General features: G+C 33.2%; 1 protein-coding gene across 4 annotated transcripts; it reads right to left on the reverse strand.

Annotated features, from left to right (window-relative positions):
* Positions 1 to 26: 26 nt before the first annotated feature.
* Positions 27 to 7,522, reverse strand: LOC102621763 (AUGMIN subunit 8-like). 4 transcript variants are annotated; one of them, XM_006473987.4, is made up of 7 exons: positions 7,234 to 7,519; positions 3,834 to 5,359; positions 3,368 to 3,487; positions 2,546 to 2,662; positions 2,374 to 2,463; positions 1,559 to 1,666; positions 27 to 317 (listed from the first exon to the last, which is right to left on the reverse strand). In XM_006473987.4, the coding sequence occupies exons 2-7, from the start codon at positions 5,181 to 5,183 to the stop codon at positions 255 to 257; spliced, it is 1,848 nt and encodes a 615-aa protein (XP_006474050.2). In that variant the 5' UTR covers positions 5,184 to 5,359; positions 7,234 to 7,519; the 3' UTR covers positions 27 to 254. The 4 variants fall into 4 exon arrangements, 2 of the variants coding, with proteins under 2 accessions (XP_006474050.2, XP_006474051.2); XM_006473988.4 differs by lacking the exon at positions 7,234 to 7,519 and adding an exon at positions 5,495 to 5,961; XR_003064871.2 differs by lacking the exon at positions 27 to 317 and having other exon boundaries at positions 2,374 to 2,459; positions 7,234 to 7,522.
* Between the last annotated feature and the right edge of the window lie 6,555 nt (positions 7,523 to 14,077).

Below are 14,077 nucleotides of genomic sequence, written 5' to 3' on the forward strand. Positions count from 1 at the left end.
CTGATCAAGCCAATAGCTCCATCGTGGAAAAGTGAAATGAAAATAAATAAATAAATAAATATCAAGAGAGTGGTATATAAAAATGAAAGGAATCAATTTACATTTACTGGGGGAGAGAGAGAGAGACCCAAGAAAACAGCAATTTATCTCTGCTGCAGTGAGATGAGACATACGTGGTCAATTGTTAGCATAGCAGCGGGTGGTTAGGGCCATTGGCTTTTGTGTGCTTTTTGATGGCCAATATTGGCTGCTGCTCAGCCTTTCTCCAATGTCTGTTTCTTTTGTATAAGATGAGTCCTAAGGCTGTACTCTTCTACCTGCTTGATGCCGAAAAGCAATCAAAACACAAATCCAAGATTTCACACTTTGCACGATAAATAAACCAACTAACAAGAAGCATAGAGAAGCAATGCAAAATGCAGAAACATACAAAAATGAACTTTGATGTAATAATGTGACCAATGATGTGATTGGCCAGGCAATTTGAGAGGAGATGGATGGGATAGGCCACATGTATAAGTGTAACCATTGAATTGCTACAGGACAAATGACTGGTGGGCGCATGAGGAGTGAATAATGAAGCAATTTGACAGCCTGCATATTGGACCCCAAAGCTTTCAAATATCTAACAAGGTTAAGATTTGTCAACCCCCAACCCATTTCATACAATTAATTGAAATGGGGAAGTTTCAACCATGTAAACATCGACTCAACATAGACTAGCCCCACCAGGATGCTATGTGAGCAAATCAATGTTGGACAAGCATACTTTGTAACAATCAATAAACTAGTAAGAACTGAATTTTTCCACTGAAGATTGTCTTTTGGACAATCCCAGACCAGACAGAACTGACCAGATGACAGTGGCAAGCATGTCAAGTCACCATGTAGATATAAGAAGCCTACTTGAGCCCATATGATAATAGATATGCCTTTCAAAAATAAAACAGTTAGTTTGCTAGATTAAATTCAAGCTTAAGTAGACATCTAGAAACCATTGAGATTGACCTCGAGCATCAAACAGGAAAGGCGTGGTTGATAAAAAGCACAGTAAGAAATGCAAAAGCCAAGAGACACCCTGCCTCTCTCCTCTTCCTAATAAAAGAAAATGCCAGCCTCATGTATTGCTGAAATTTCTTACAGCATGGAAAAATCTACTTCGCAGAAAAGGGAAATTTTCCATAACATGCTCTAAATCTTGAAAGAAGTATAATGTTGAGTGACCATTAACTCCAAAAGTACAAACTAGTAGGCAAGGATTCTACATTTTGTGTACTAACATGCCTATTCAATCTTCATGTGCAAGACAGGAATTTCCAATTGGTGAACTGGCCAAGTGGATCTAAATAAACATCTGAAATCACTAGGCATAAACACACATGTTGATCCAAACACAGACTTAATTTGTTACGGTTAGTATTTACTTCAATACAACGAAGGATTTTGAACACAGACACTAATATCATGTTACAACACCATTTTTCCTACTTATAACTGCTTATCAATTCAAGAAGTTGCAGCATCAAAAAGCATTCAACTTCTTGTAGCATGTTCTCACCTGCATAGCTGCCATTGAAGCCAACAGAGATTCACACTCATCTAATTTTACGTGCTCCTGTGCTGCTATAACAGCAAGTTCAGAAACCAAACTGTTCATCTCCTCTGCCTAAAAAAATTGATGTACATAAAAGGAGTTAAGTACCTGGAATACGTTTACATGTACAAAAGCTTATCACTGAGAAAACTCATGCTAACATCAGTAATTTAGTATCTAGAGCTGGCACAAGGATAAAATAATGCAGCCCTAGAACTAGAAAAAGTAAGAGTAATTGCATCCAAAATTCAGAACATGGTCTTAGACAAAATTGAATTGGTGTCAACAGTAAAATATAGAAGAATTCTAGTTCTATACCTTAGGCAACTAGTACCACGCACATAATATCGCATACACATTCTTTTTCTACTTTATACATCTTTTTTGACAGTTGCACAATATAATAGGATAACAAAAGTAAAGAAAATCTTCATTTGACACAATAACGCCAATTTATTGTAGAAAAATGTTGCCTAAACAAAAAAAAAAAATCATATCTGATGTTTTAATTATTTATCTGTAGTATAAAATTTTATTCCACTGAAATTCCTGGGTTATCCTTGTAACAACCATGAACAAAATGAAACAAATTTCTGCAAATAGTGGCAAGAGTGAAAATTTTTTGTCATTAAGACCCAAGGAAAGATAGCCTAATCCATGAGCCCAAGAACAACCAAGTACATGGACTGAAACGCAAAGCATGGACAAGCTAAACTGATAATATATACTGCAATTGCATGATCACTACAATATGATAGAATAACATCCTAATATCTCACTCTGGATAGTGAGGAACATATAGAGGTTCCCATTGCCTGCATCATGTCAACAGCTGAGCAAATGGCAGCCTTTAAAGATTCAGTGTCTGCCTGTAACAACATAAGCCCATTAATGATGCCAATATTTCTCATTTTAGATATTAATTACAGTGACTAAGACAATTTAAATTACCCTTGCTCCTCCAATTAAAGGAACACGGACAGTGCTTGCCTCCAAATCTTCTACAACCCCAGATAAAGAACTGATATGATCTCTTTCAAGTGAAGCCCAATCATCAAGATAGACCATCTGAATCATTGTTGTGGATGCAAACACTTAGATAGTGACATTGATCGACAACTAATATGGTACCAGTAAGTAACATGAATACTTTTTACACTATAGCGGACAAGGCATTGTAATTCTTTTTATTGTCAGATTGATTAAGATTACAGAGCAAAATAAATTTAGTCTTTCCTTCACTGCAATAAATCAGCATGGAAGCAAAATGATTTTAACTTACAAAATACTTACCATTTCACACAGCAGACTCAGCATCCAGCATGTATATCATGCATCAAATGATCACATATCAGTTGTTCAAAAAAGGGAAAAAGAAACATAGAAAAAAAAATGGCTATGCTTAGGTAAATAATAATCTACTGTATACATTTCCATATAAGCGGGACATTTTCTCTTAAGCTCAGGAACAAATTCTCAGTCCTTGAATAAAAAATTTTCAAATTAAACAACTATGTTCTGTCGTTGACAGACGAGTCATACCCAACAGCCTAGAAATGAAAACAGAGTGTAAAACACTAATGGTTTATCATTTATAATGCAGATGAAACAATAATTAGCTATTGCTCTGTCTCCAGGGTTTTTAAAGGCATATTAAACAGTAGCTATCATATAAACTTAAGATTATTATACATTTTTATATCAATTTAAGTTTTTTCCAGGGGATCATCTATGCAATCAATTAAGTGTTGCAGATAAAATAATAGTCATTACTTGTTTGTTTAAAACCAAGTTCAACTGAATTTGAAGCTTCAGCTGTTGGAGATTGATCCTTTTATTAATCACTGAATCCCACAGGCTTAAAGTAGTGTCCCAGACATTATATAAAGTTTCCTGCACCATGAAATCAAGGTTTGTTAAAATTAATTGGGCATCCTTTAATTGTACTATCTCATAATCAGTTCTGAACAATTTAACTAAAAAAAATGAATTAAATGTACAAGAACTGTAAAAGAACAAGTGGTTATCCTTTATCATTAGTGTAATAAAAGAGACCAATAAATGACAAGACCGTCGACGTAAGAATAGTTTGTTCTTATATGCAAATTTAACAATTGACCATCTGTCTCATTTCCAACAATTTCTTAATATTCCGTTTGACTGTACATGATTCCTTTTATGGAATAAGTTTAAATGTCTGATTCTGATATATATAGTGGTTTCACAAATAGAATTCTACCTCAGCTGTTAGTTTCTGAATATAAAGTACAGCCTCAGCTCGAGCATTTGCAAATCTCCATTGCAAATATCTATTGTATAGCAGCCGTAGCTGGTGAGCGTCATCTATATAGCTTGCGCTCTTTTTCCCTTTTTTAACATCCGCAATAAAACTGAGCACAGAAGTTGAGCTGTTGGGTTGACTAGCAGTAGTTGATGACCTTATCCTAGATGGACTGACTCCTCTTGGAGGAGGAGTTGAAGGTCTTGCCCGAGATGGGCTGACACCTCTAGAGGATGATAAAACTGAGGTCCTACTTGGTGATGAAGGCCGTGATCCAGGAGTAGGCAATGACTGAGATCTTACTGTGGGAGCTGCCAATGCTGATCTCTCAGATGAACTTGCGGAAATAAGCTTGCAATGTGCTGTAACTCTTTGTGAATGAGCATCAATTGACTTTGCTTCAGACCGTACTCTACCAATTTCATCAAGTGATAACAACCTTGCAGCAAGGTCACTAGCGGATTTCTGTATAGGTTTTCTCAAACCAGTATCAGAAGTATGAATTTTCCTCAGTGAAGATAACCCAACTCCTGGAACTGCAGTAGCTGAGTTTCTAACAATCTTTTCTACATGATCCGCACTTTTAGTCAATGAATTTGAAGACACCTTCCCACCAATTCTACTAGGCCATCGATGATGATCTATCGGTCTAATATGTAAACCATCAACTGGTCTAGAATTCTCTGATTGATCAGGTGCATTCTTGCCTTTAAGAGGACTCCTTTTTCTCTCTGGTGTAGGCTTCCTTGACAAAGTACCAGGCGTTTCAGTATGCTTATGAGCCACATTCGAGGACGGTCTCAAAGAGCGATCCGAAGAAGCATTAGGAACTGGTTTTTCCTTCTTACTTATAGGAATGGAAATCGTATCAGACTGGAAAGATACGCTGAGACTTCTCATAGTAGAAGGCCATAAGCTTTCAGGTAATCGGCCACCCGTACTTAACCTTCTAGATGGCAACTGTGTATCTACAGATGATTCACTAACTGGTGTTGACGGACTAGGTGGTGATGGGGGTGTTGAGGGGCGCTTTCTCTCGGCTGAAAGCGCCCTCTTTGCCCCTAATTGGGCATGTGAAGGTACCGTCCTTGTAAGGTGTGGCGATGGGCAACGCCTAGCGGTAGCAGCAGAAGTAGTAGTAGTTGGGGAAGGTGATTTGTACCGAGAACTAACCTCTCTTGTCCGAAGACGGCGAGTGGGTGGTGCTGCATTGAGTGCATTGTTCTTCTCAGCCGGAACCAAAGGTGGTCTTGCAGTATCCGTTGGCGACTGCTTGTGTAATGATCGTTGTGATCCACATACATCCATCAAACACTATCCAAATTAGACCACATTGAAGAAAAATCTTTCAAAAACCTAAACTAAACCACATTTTTTTAATTGACAGCCTTGGCTGGCAAAATCACATATCCCACATTCCAAAGGAATAATTTTCTTTTTTACACCAGTTGCTGAAAAAGAAGATCCTTTCCTCTGCAATAAATCTGCCGCGAAATTAACACGAAACCAAAAAAGTAAGATACAACCCAAAAAAAAAAAAGAAGAAGCAAAGAATAATTAATAACTGCGCAAACCTACAAAAAAAGAAAAAAACAGGAAAAGCAAAAAAAAAAGATTACATCTTTAAAGCAACCCAGATCTGAATGAAGATGAATACGAGAATGACAAGAAACGATCACAAATGCGTAGTGTTTTTTCATCAAGAAAAGCCCAAATCCAAGCAGATCAGGCTCAGGCAATTGGAAGGAGGTTGATTTTAGAGGGTGATAATAATAAAACAACAACATTTGATTTTGGGACAAAACACAACGACAACGACGACGACGACGACGACAAATGGGGTCTCTCAGAGAAATTTGCGGACTGTGGCAGAACGTGCATTAACGGTCATCACTACAAGTTACTTTTTGGTTTTTGCTTAACAAATCACACACACACACACACAGAAACCAACCCCACAACACAAAACACAAAATGCATTTGCATTTCCTGCTCACTCTTAAGAAAACGAAAATGTGTTGCTCTAGTTTTTGGTGAAGTTGTGGGATAAGACACAACTCATGAACGCACAGGATAAGTAAATAAGAAATTACAAATACACTATACACCTGTGAGACGCTGTTGGCTTTTCGGATTTATATTTATATTTAATTAATTAATTAATTAAATTTTCTCTTTTTTCTTTCCTCCTCTGGTCATTTCCCTTTTGTCCCTCTCACGGGAGTGCCATGGTCGGCTTTGCTGGCAAAATTAACCAGCCCCCACTCTTTTTCCATGAAAGGGAATTCATTGAAAGTGATAACAAATAAATCCAGATATTTAAAAAAAAAAAAAAAAAAATCGGATTGGAACTTTTTAACTAATTAACAAGGTTAAGCCTTTATCAACATGATTAAGTCTTAAATGCGATAAATTTACTGTAAAAATTAACGACATAATTGGATTCTGTTTGCATGCAAATAATTTAAAAGATAAATTAAATTATTAGACAATGGAAATTGCAGCAGGTGATAATGTTCTTCGGGGACATCATATTCATACGGGAAGAAGAGACATACGGAGGACCACGTGCTAAGAAGATCATTGTCCATCCCCATAAATATTGAATAAGCAAAAGTGTTAAAAAATTAAGTTAAGTTTAAGAAAAAAATAAAAATTTCACATAGTAGACAAATTAAGAAATAATTTTTACCAGCATCACTATGTGAGAGTACTCAATTTTTAAATTGTTTATGATTTGACCATCCGGATATTTTTGTTTCCCAAAACTAGGAACGAAATTCGATGGTACCCAGTAAGTAACTCAGGTGAGATTATGATTTTAATTGTGGTAAAATTAAAAAGCGTCAATTAATTATTATCATTATTAATGTAAAATTTTGATTACGGCTAATTGCTCCGGGGATTTGACAGGATTATGTCTCTGATACTGGAGACAGTATGAAGTGATTAAACTCTTTCATTAAACCTCTCTCAGAAATTGCACAGAAACAGTACAGACTCCGAAAGAAAGACAGTTCATTGAATCAATCAAATCTTACACTAATTTATTTTCCTAATTTGTATCCCCAAAGTATCAAATTTTTAATAAGGAATTGTTTTTTGAACAATTAATTATTAGTTTTTGATTCATTATTTTGAAGAAAAAATTATCGAATCAAGCAAATGGAAAGCAATCCACAACGACCACAATCACTTTGTAAGGAGAATCAATCCACCAGACGAAAAGCTTACTCAGAAATAACATTTTTTTTGTTCATTTTTTTAATTATTTGAGGAGAATTAAACAAAATCAAACTATAAAATCAAGAGAAGTTTCAAAACAAATAGTAAATTAAAAAAAAAAAAAAGGACTCACCTTTATTTGAGACATAAAATTTCTGCAAATACAAACGATGACGAGTAATGAATCAGTAGAGCCTCAAATTCACTGGAAGATAATTTTTCTTTAATTTCCAATTTATCGAAAAATTGTAAAGAAAGAAGAGATCGCTGGCGGGGCGGTGATCGGAGAGAGAATATTCCGGCGAGAGGCGGTGGAAGAGAGAGAGAGAGAGGAATGAAAATTGAGAGAAACGGTTATTCAGCTGAAGAGGGAAGTCAAAACGAAGGACGTTGTTTTCGCGCCACCAGTTCTTCTTAATCATACAAATCTAAACAAAACCAAACACGCTTTTATTTTTTAAATAAGTAAATAAAAAAGTGTTTCTATTAAATTGTATTTAGTGAACAAAACCATAAGTTATTTTTTAATCGTTGTAATTAATTAATTATTTTATTTTTATTTTTTTATTGCTGTGTAGCAACGATATTTTATTATTATTATTTTTTTGGAATGGATTAATATTGTCAACATCGTTGGATAATTCATTATTTGGATATTAAGAAGAAAAATAAAAATACACCAACTCATCAAACACTGATCCTTCGGGTATTGTTACGATGTAAAATAATTAAGTGATAATTAATTAATGTAGTCTCTATAGAATAACCTTGTAAATTACGTGAGTAATAATGAAGCACTGCCTTGCGAAAATAGATTACGACCAATGATTGAATAAAATTATGCATTAAGATCATTAATTTCACAAGATTAAAAGGTGTGAATGAATTATAAGACTTCACACCTTATGTTGTATAACTTTGGATGTGATTGTAAGTTGTCGTGGGCCCCATATATATATATATAGTTGATCTTGATCCTATCAAATTATTATTATTATTAATTTTTTTTTTCTTAAACATTAGGTATAAAGCTTGGATCATCGTTGAATAATGAAAGGCATTTCCTTTAATTTTTGTTTCATTTTGAATGGTCAACCTTGATCGAGTACACAACCTCTGTAATCAAATCAAATGTTCTAAAATTCTAAAATAATTACGTCCGTTATGGTAAAGAAAACATTTTATAAATTGGAAATAGTGGTTGTTGATTAGTTCACTTCAATTATTTATGCAAATTTAAAATTGAAAATTTTAACTTATTATCAAAACAATAAGTGAGTAAATAGTATTACCGACATATATTGATTACAATATGAGAAAAATTGATAATATCGTATATTATAGATCATGTCTCCACAAAATTAATTGAATTTGTAAAAGCTAGAATCACCACCTAGAAAATTAAAAAAAACTTTGCTCTTTATGAATTGCAACGACCGTAACTTTGGTTGCAGTAAAACTTACAATCTTCCCAGTTAGTTAAAAGCATTAACCACCTTTGGTTGTTTTTATGGACCACTCTCTTTATGATTGTGTTGATCCCAATTTTGGAATTTAATTTGTTTGGAACACTTGTTTTAAAAATCATCTTGAAAAAATCAATGGACGGCTGTCTAGTTAATAATTAAATGAATTCGATCCACTCAATTAAATTATCAGTATTATTAATCCATTGGATTAAATGTTAAATAGCAGTATTTTGACTTCAAGTTTTATTTTATTAATTATCTTCTTTTCGATTTGTTGATAATTTTTTTTAATCAAAGAGTCTTTTACAAAAGGCTATTGATTGATTGTGCCAACATGGCCGCTGATTATTGACTAAAATGATAACAAATTCAATTTGGTTAACTCTCGTACTAAGTTAGGAGAGGATTTTTTTTCGAAAAAAATCCTCTCCTAATCTGATCTTTTATGAGCTTTTAAAAATCTTGTACCATGTGTCTTTAAGTGATAATGTATGGATTTAATTTAACTTTTTTTATTTTTATTTTATTTTATTAACTACCAATCACCACATGTATGTTTACTTAGGAAGAGGTCAGATCAGAAGAGAATCCTGATTTTTTTTTCCTTATTAGTTATTAATACTCAATTTGTTACGCTTACGCATATACGTATTGTAATTGCTAGCTTTTGAGTTGTCATGGGAGTTGCCCAAAAGTTGAGAATGTTCTTTCGGTTGAACTCTAAAGCCGCCACCATGCGTGTCATATATACTTTTATATCAAGCGCTCAAATACTGTTAATATCTTAAAATCTTTTTCTTTAGATAATGACTCTTTCTATCCCATAAATTAAGCTCAAGCTACAACTATCATTCGAGTTGACTCATATATATATATATATATATATAAACTTTTAGTTCAACCCATCAATCTTTACCCCACATTTTCATTAACAACTATCTTTTGGATGACACTTTCCATAAAATATTATTGAGTGATTTAAACGAGTGCTTTAATAATAAAAGTCACATGCGAGACGACCCATAAAAAATTAGACTTGTGTAAAGCATATAATTGAAAAGTATTATAAATTTGACTTTAACGTGGTTACACGAACCTACTCCAATTATCAAATATAATTAAACCTCACAGTCAATTTTAATTTTACGTTTTTTTAAACCCATTTTGGATTGGATGTTTTCTCACGACATCGTGACAATCAATTGGCGAAAGAAGTAATGACAAATAATTAAGCGAGTGTGTTCAGTAAGGGAACGATGGAATGAATTTTCCCTTTCCCTTTGATGATGGCGATTCGTGGTCCAATGCTTTTATGCCGAAAGAAGCAAGGCCCAGTACTTAACAGCTACCGAGCTTCACCTTGTCTCCAAACCAAAAATAAAATAATAATAATAATAATAAATATTTGTCAATTTTAGTTTCATGATTATTGGGACCATTAGTTGTGTTATAACACACGTATGAAAGAATAGTTATAAATCATGCATTATTGGAAGAGAAACTCTCACTGAAAGTCTCACACAAAACTACCGAATAGAATTGTTTCTTCTTCCCTCCAAATGGTTTCAGCAGGACATGAATGGGACGTATCATCTGATGTTTAGCTTTCATATTAACTCTGTGGTCCTCTTGTCCCAAAACTTTTTCTTTTTGTTTGCCCCTACTCTATTTGTTAGTTTTATTTTATTTTTTTTATTTTTTTTTCTCCTCTTAGGTTTTGTCTAGAATTTAGATTTTAGTGTGCTCGAGAGTTTCATTATACATATAGTTTTTATTCCAATTTGATATAAAAAATTTTATCAGCTTTTCTTTGTTTTCAGTATACTTGTTGAACATGTTGATTTGGATTCTTGGTTCGTATCTAAATAATGAAGAACAATTACATAAGTGTTAACAGGTTAATTTTTATTGTTGTATTATAAAAAAATTAAACTTGAAACTCGTATTAATAATGTATTATTCCATTATATAGCCAAAAGAATGATCCAAAAGCTATCCTCTTAGTAAATGAGGTTCCAGATGATCTCAAACAATTGATTGATTCAATATAATAATTTGTCAAGGAATTAAATTTTGGATTGTTCTTTTTATCACTTAATCATGATGTTTGTTAAGAGCAATTAAATTAAATATTTTTTTAAAAAGGACACCATTAGGTAAATCCAATAACAAAATATCCGCCATATGGCCGACCATCTAGTAAAATAAATAACTTGTATCTTTATTCTAGGAAAAGTATTTTTTTATAATATTTATTCTATAGTGTTTTAATTTTTTGAAATAAAAATAGTTATTAGAGTCCGATAAATCAATGGATTCGAAATATTTTCAAAAGTACTTATCTAAAATGTGTTTTCATACTATTTATAAAAGCGCTTTTACTTCAAAACACAGGTTATGCAAACTCTAATTCAAGCATTTCTTGACCCTATATATTATAATGTTTAATTGAGATGCTTTTTCTTTTTATCTATCTTGAAATGGAGTTAGGATATCTTCTATTATTTTTTCTCTTATGGTCTCTTAAATATAGTGGGAAAAAAAAAGCTTTCTTAATTGTAAATAATGTAACAAAAAAAAATTAATTGTCAACATTAGAATTTAATCTTCACCATTTATTTTAATAAGATAGGCTAGAAGAAAAAAAAATATTGGAAGAATATCCTTACTCTGTGAAATGATTTAAGCACATGCTGTGTGCTTTAAGGGGAAGATTTTCGAATTACTTTTATGGAAAGAATTGTTAAACAAAAACACTTCAATTCTAGAAAAAGCATTTTAAAAGTAATATTTGCATAAATTTATATCTTCAAAATCATATATCAATCAGTAACCTTCTTTGATTATAAATAAATTAATGATGGGCAATCATGTGCTTCAAAATAAAGCAGAATCATTGTAATATTCAATCAAGCCCATGCATATGCCACGCTTTAACATGTCTCGTTGCTACTGTGGGTATTAGTCATCTTGGAGAAAAAATAACAAACGGTAGTCCAAATTGTTATTATTCAATAATTATTGGAGTTAGGGTTTATTTTAAGTATTTTCAAGTAAAGTGCGTAATATACGCCCCAAAGGGTGTGTTCAAGTGATTTTCAAGTAGCATTAACTAGTTTGTTACCCAAATTCAAATTTGGGAAGGTAAGGGGCTAAAAATGAATTTGAGCTTTTGTCCACTCCCTTAATTTTTTTAGGAAAAAAAAAAGTGTAATGTATATATAAAGGTTCTAGTGATCACCGTTGCCCATCATAGATATGATGGCTATATCTTAACACTTAATACAATTTCGTGACTTTTTTGTGAATAGTATTGAAGTTTTAGATTATTTGGGGTGAGAATTTCACTAGACCACGTGCAATAAGGACTCCCTCATTCTTGATCGAAATATGATTGAGTTTGATTGAAAATTTGGGCATAGTGGCCTATGATCTGCGCGATTCTATTTCGCGGTCTTGAGAATAAGCATATTTAGGCTTAGTATGGTCTAAAAAAGCTCTATTGCAACTTTGATTTTAGTCGTTGTTTTGTTGAGTAGCAGATTTGGCCTTAAACAATAATGACAAATGTTATGAACAATGATGTGGCAACGGAGTAAATAGTAGAAAACAAAAAACTTAATAATGGAAAAAACGATCTTTATTTACTGTAATTCTCTTTTGAATTGCTTAATTTCAGACCCAATAGATGCCTCTACTCTTCGATGCAAGCCCTTTTTATAGCCAATTGATAGCTTCAAAAGTTAACAAATGCATGCTTTGCATTTAATATCAATGCATCCTTTGTTCATGCATTTAATCTGCAATGGATGCATGTGATTTATGATTTAGTGTTTTAAATTAAACATTAATTATTATTATTTTTTAAAGAATGATTTGTTCTTCAGTACCTTATTTCACAATGCATTCTCTTATTGATTAAGGTTCTCAAGTGGTTCTCCACTAGCTCATTTCGCAAACATTCTCTTATGGATTAAGATTCCCAAGTGGGTTTAGCCAAAGATTCAATGCGAATTGAATCTCATTTTAGTATATCCATATTTTCCAAACTTCAGTCCACAATAGTTGTTTCACCACAGTGACTTGGGTCTACTATGAAATATATACCTTATGAATTGAATTGAATATATATACCTTATGACTTTTGGTCCTAACATTAAGTTTTGGTTAGTAACATAAATTAATCAAATATCATTGCATAACAGTGCCGCTTACTATAAGGTGAGTAGTAGTATTGCTCGTATGGATTTGGGCATTAACAGCGCTGTGTCTACACTTAATTTATGAAATAGGGACGCCCGCGGAGAATGATTATATATAATTAAAATTTTTCCTACAGTTTGCCACCGACTTTTTCTTTTGTTTGGTTTTGAAGGATACATAAGTAATCATGCACGGTTCACATTGGATTCCCTTGAAAGCATGCAGATCAAGCGCTTGGAGACATGTCAAGATGGGAGAGACAAAATTTCTGGAGCCTGGAATTATTGTCTGCTTGAGAGCACAACAATGACCAGATTTTGTGCATCAGTATGTGTATCTGAGAAGTGGACGCATATAATCTCTCCATCGCGTTTTCTGAAGAATCTGCTTTTCCGAAATGTCGATCAAGCCAGCTATCTAATGCGAGAGAGACACTGGGATGCATGCATGATACTCGTTAAAAGCACTTCTTTGGATTTTCAGTCTCTAACTTAAAAGTGCTCGTTGTTGGTTGTCGTTTGACTGCAACAAAAAGAGCTTTTTAACCACTAGACAAGGGTTAAAGGTTATATAACTAAGGAGTACTTAATTTATATAAAAAATTAATGGCAGTGTTGCTTCTATTATGGCAATAAACATTGTCGTGTCGTTTTTACATGTTTATGCTTTTTTTTTTTTTTTAAAAAAAAGAAACTATTTACGATGGAGGTGCCAAAGAAATAGTCCCACATCAATGTAAGATTTAAGAACCTCATAATTCGTAACTAGCTTTTGGGAAATAATTTATAAACAGCAACAGCTTCAATAGGAATCCCAATTAACTCCTCTCAGCTCTCACCTTTTGTTAGTTGGTCCAATCAATCACCTTTTTAAAAAGAGAGAAGTATGTGTCGAGATTTTCGATCTTCACATGATGTAAAGCAATTAACAATTTAAGTTTAAAGTAAACGGTAGGGTCAAGGCGTTTGTTTTCACAAACTTTTTCATAGACTAATGACCACCAAACAGATCCGGCAAACCAGGACACTAACTATCATCTAATTATTTTATTCATGTAGATGGACTATTAATTAAATGAGAAAGGGAAATCAAAATTTAATTTTAATGGGTCCAATTACCTCCAATATCTAATGAAACGGCGACTTATGATGTTGGCTTGTTGCCATGTAAATTTAAATTTATAGCACATCTCCTCATGAATGTGATATAATAAATTAACACTAAGGATGTGCTCAATATATAGAGTATAATAAGAGGGAATAGGGTGAGATGTGATATGATTGGGTAAGATAACGTATGATTATA

This window comes from Citrus sinensis, chromosome 9 (genome assembly GCF_022201045.2).
Source record: "Citrus sinensis cultivar Valencia sweet orange chromosome 9, DVS_A1.0, whole genome shotgun sequence".
NCBI lineage: Eukaryota > Viridiplantae > Streptophyta > Magnoliopsida > Sapindales > Rutaceae > Citrus > Citrus sinensis.

Bases quoted from the DNA above. Each gene is read 5' to 3' on its own strand.
- LOC102621763 (XM_006473987.4), bottom strand. From the start codon at position 5,183: ATGGATGTATGTGGATCACAACGATCATTACACAAGCAGTCGCCAACG. The intron at 1,667-2,373 runs GTGAGATATTAG...CAATTTTTTTAG, and splicing joins TATGTTCCTCACTATCCAGA to GCAGAGGAGATGAACAGTTT. The intron at 318-1,558 runs GTGAGAACATGC...GGCATCAAGCAG, and splicing joins CTTCAATGGCAGCTATGCAG to GTAGAAGAGTACAGCCTTAG.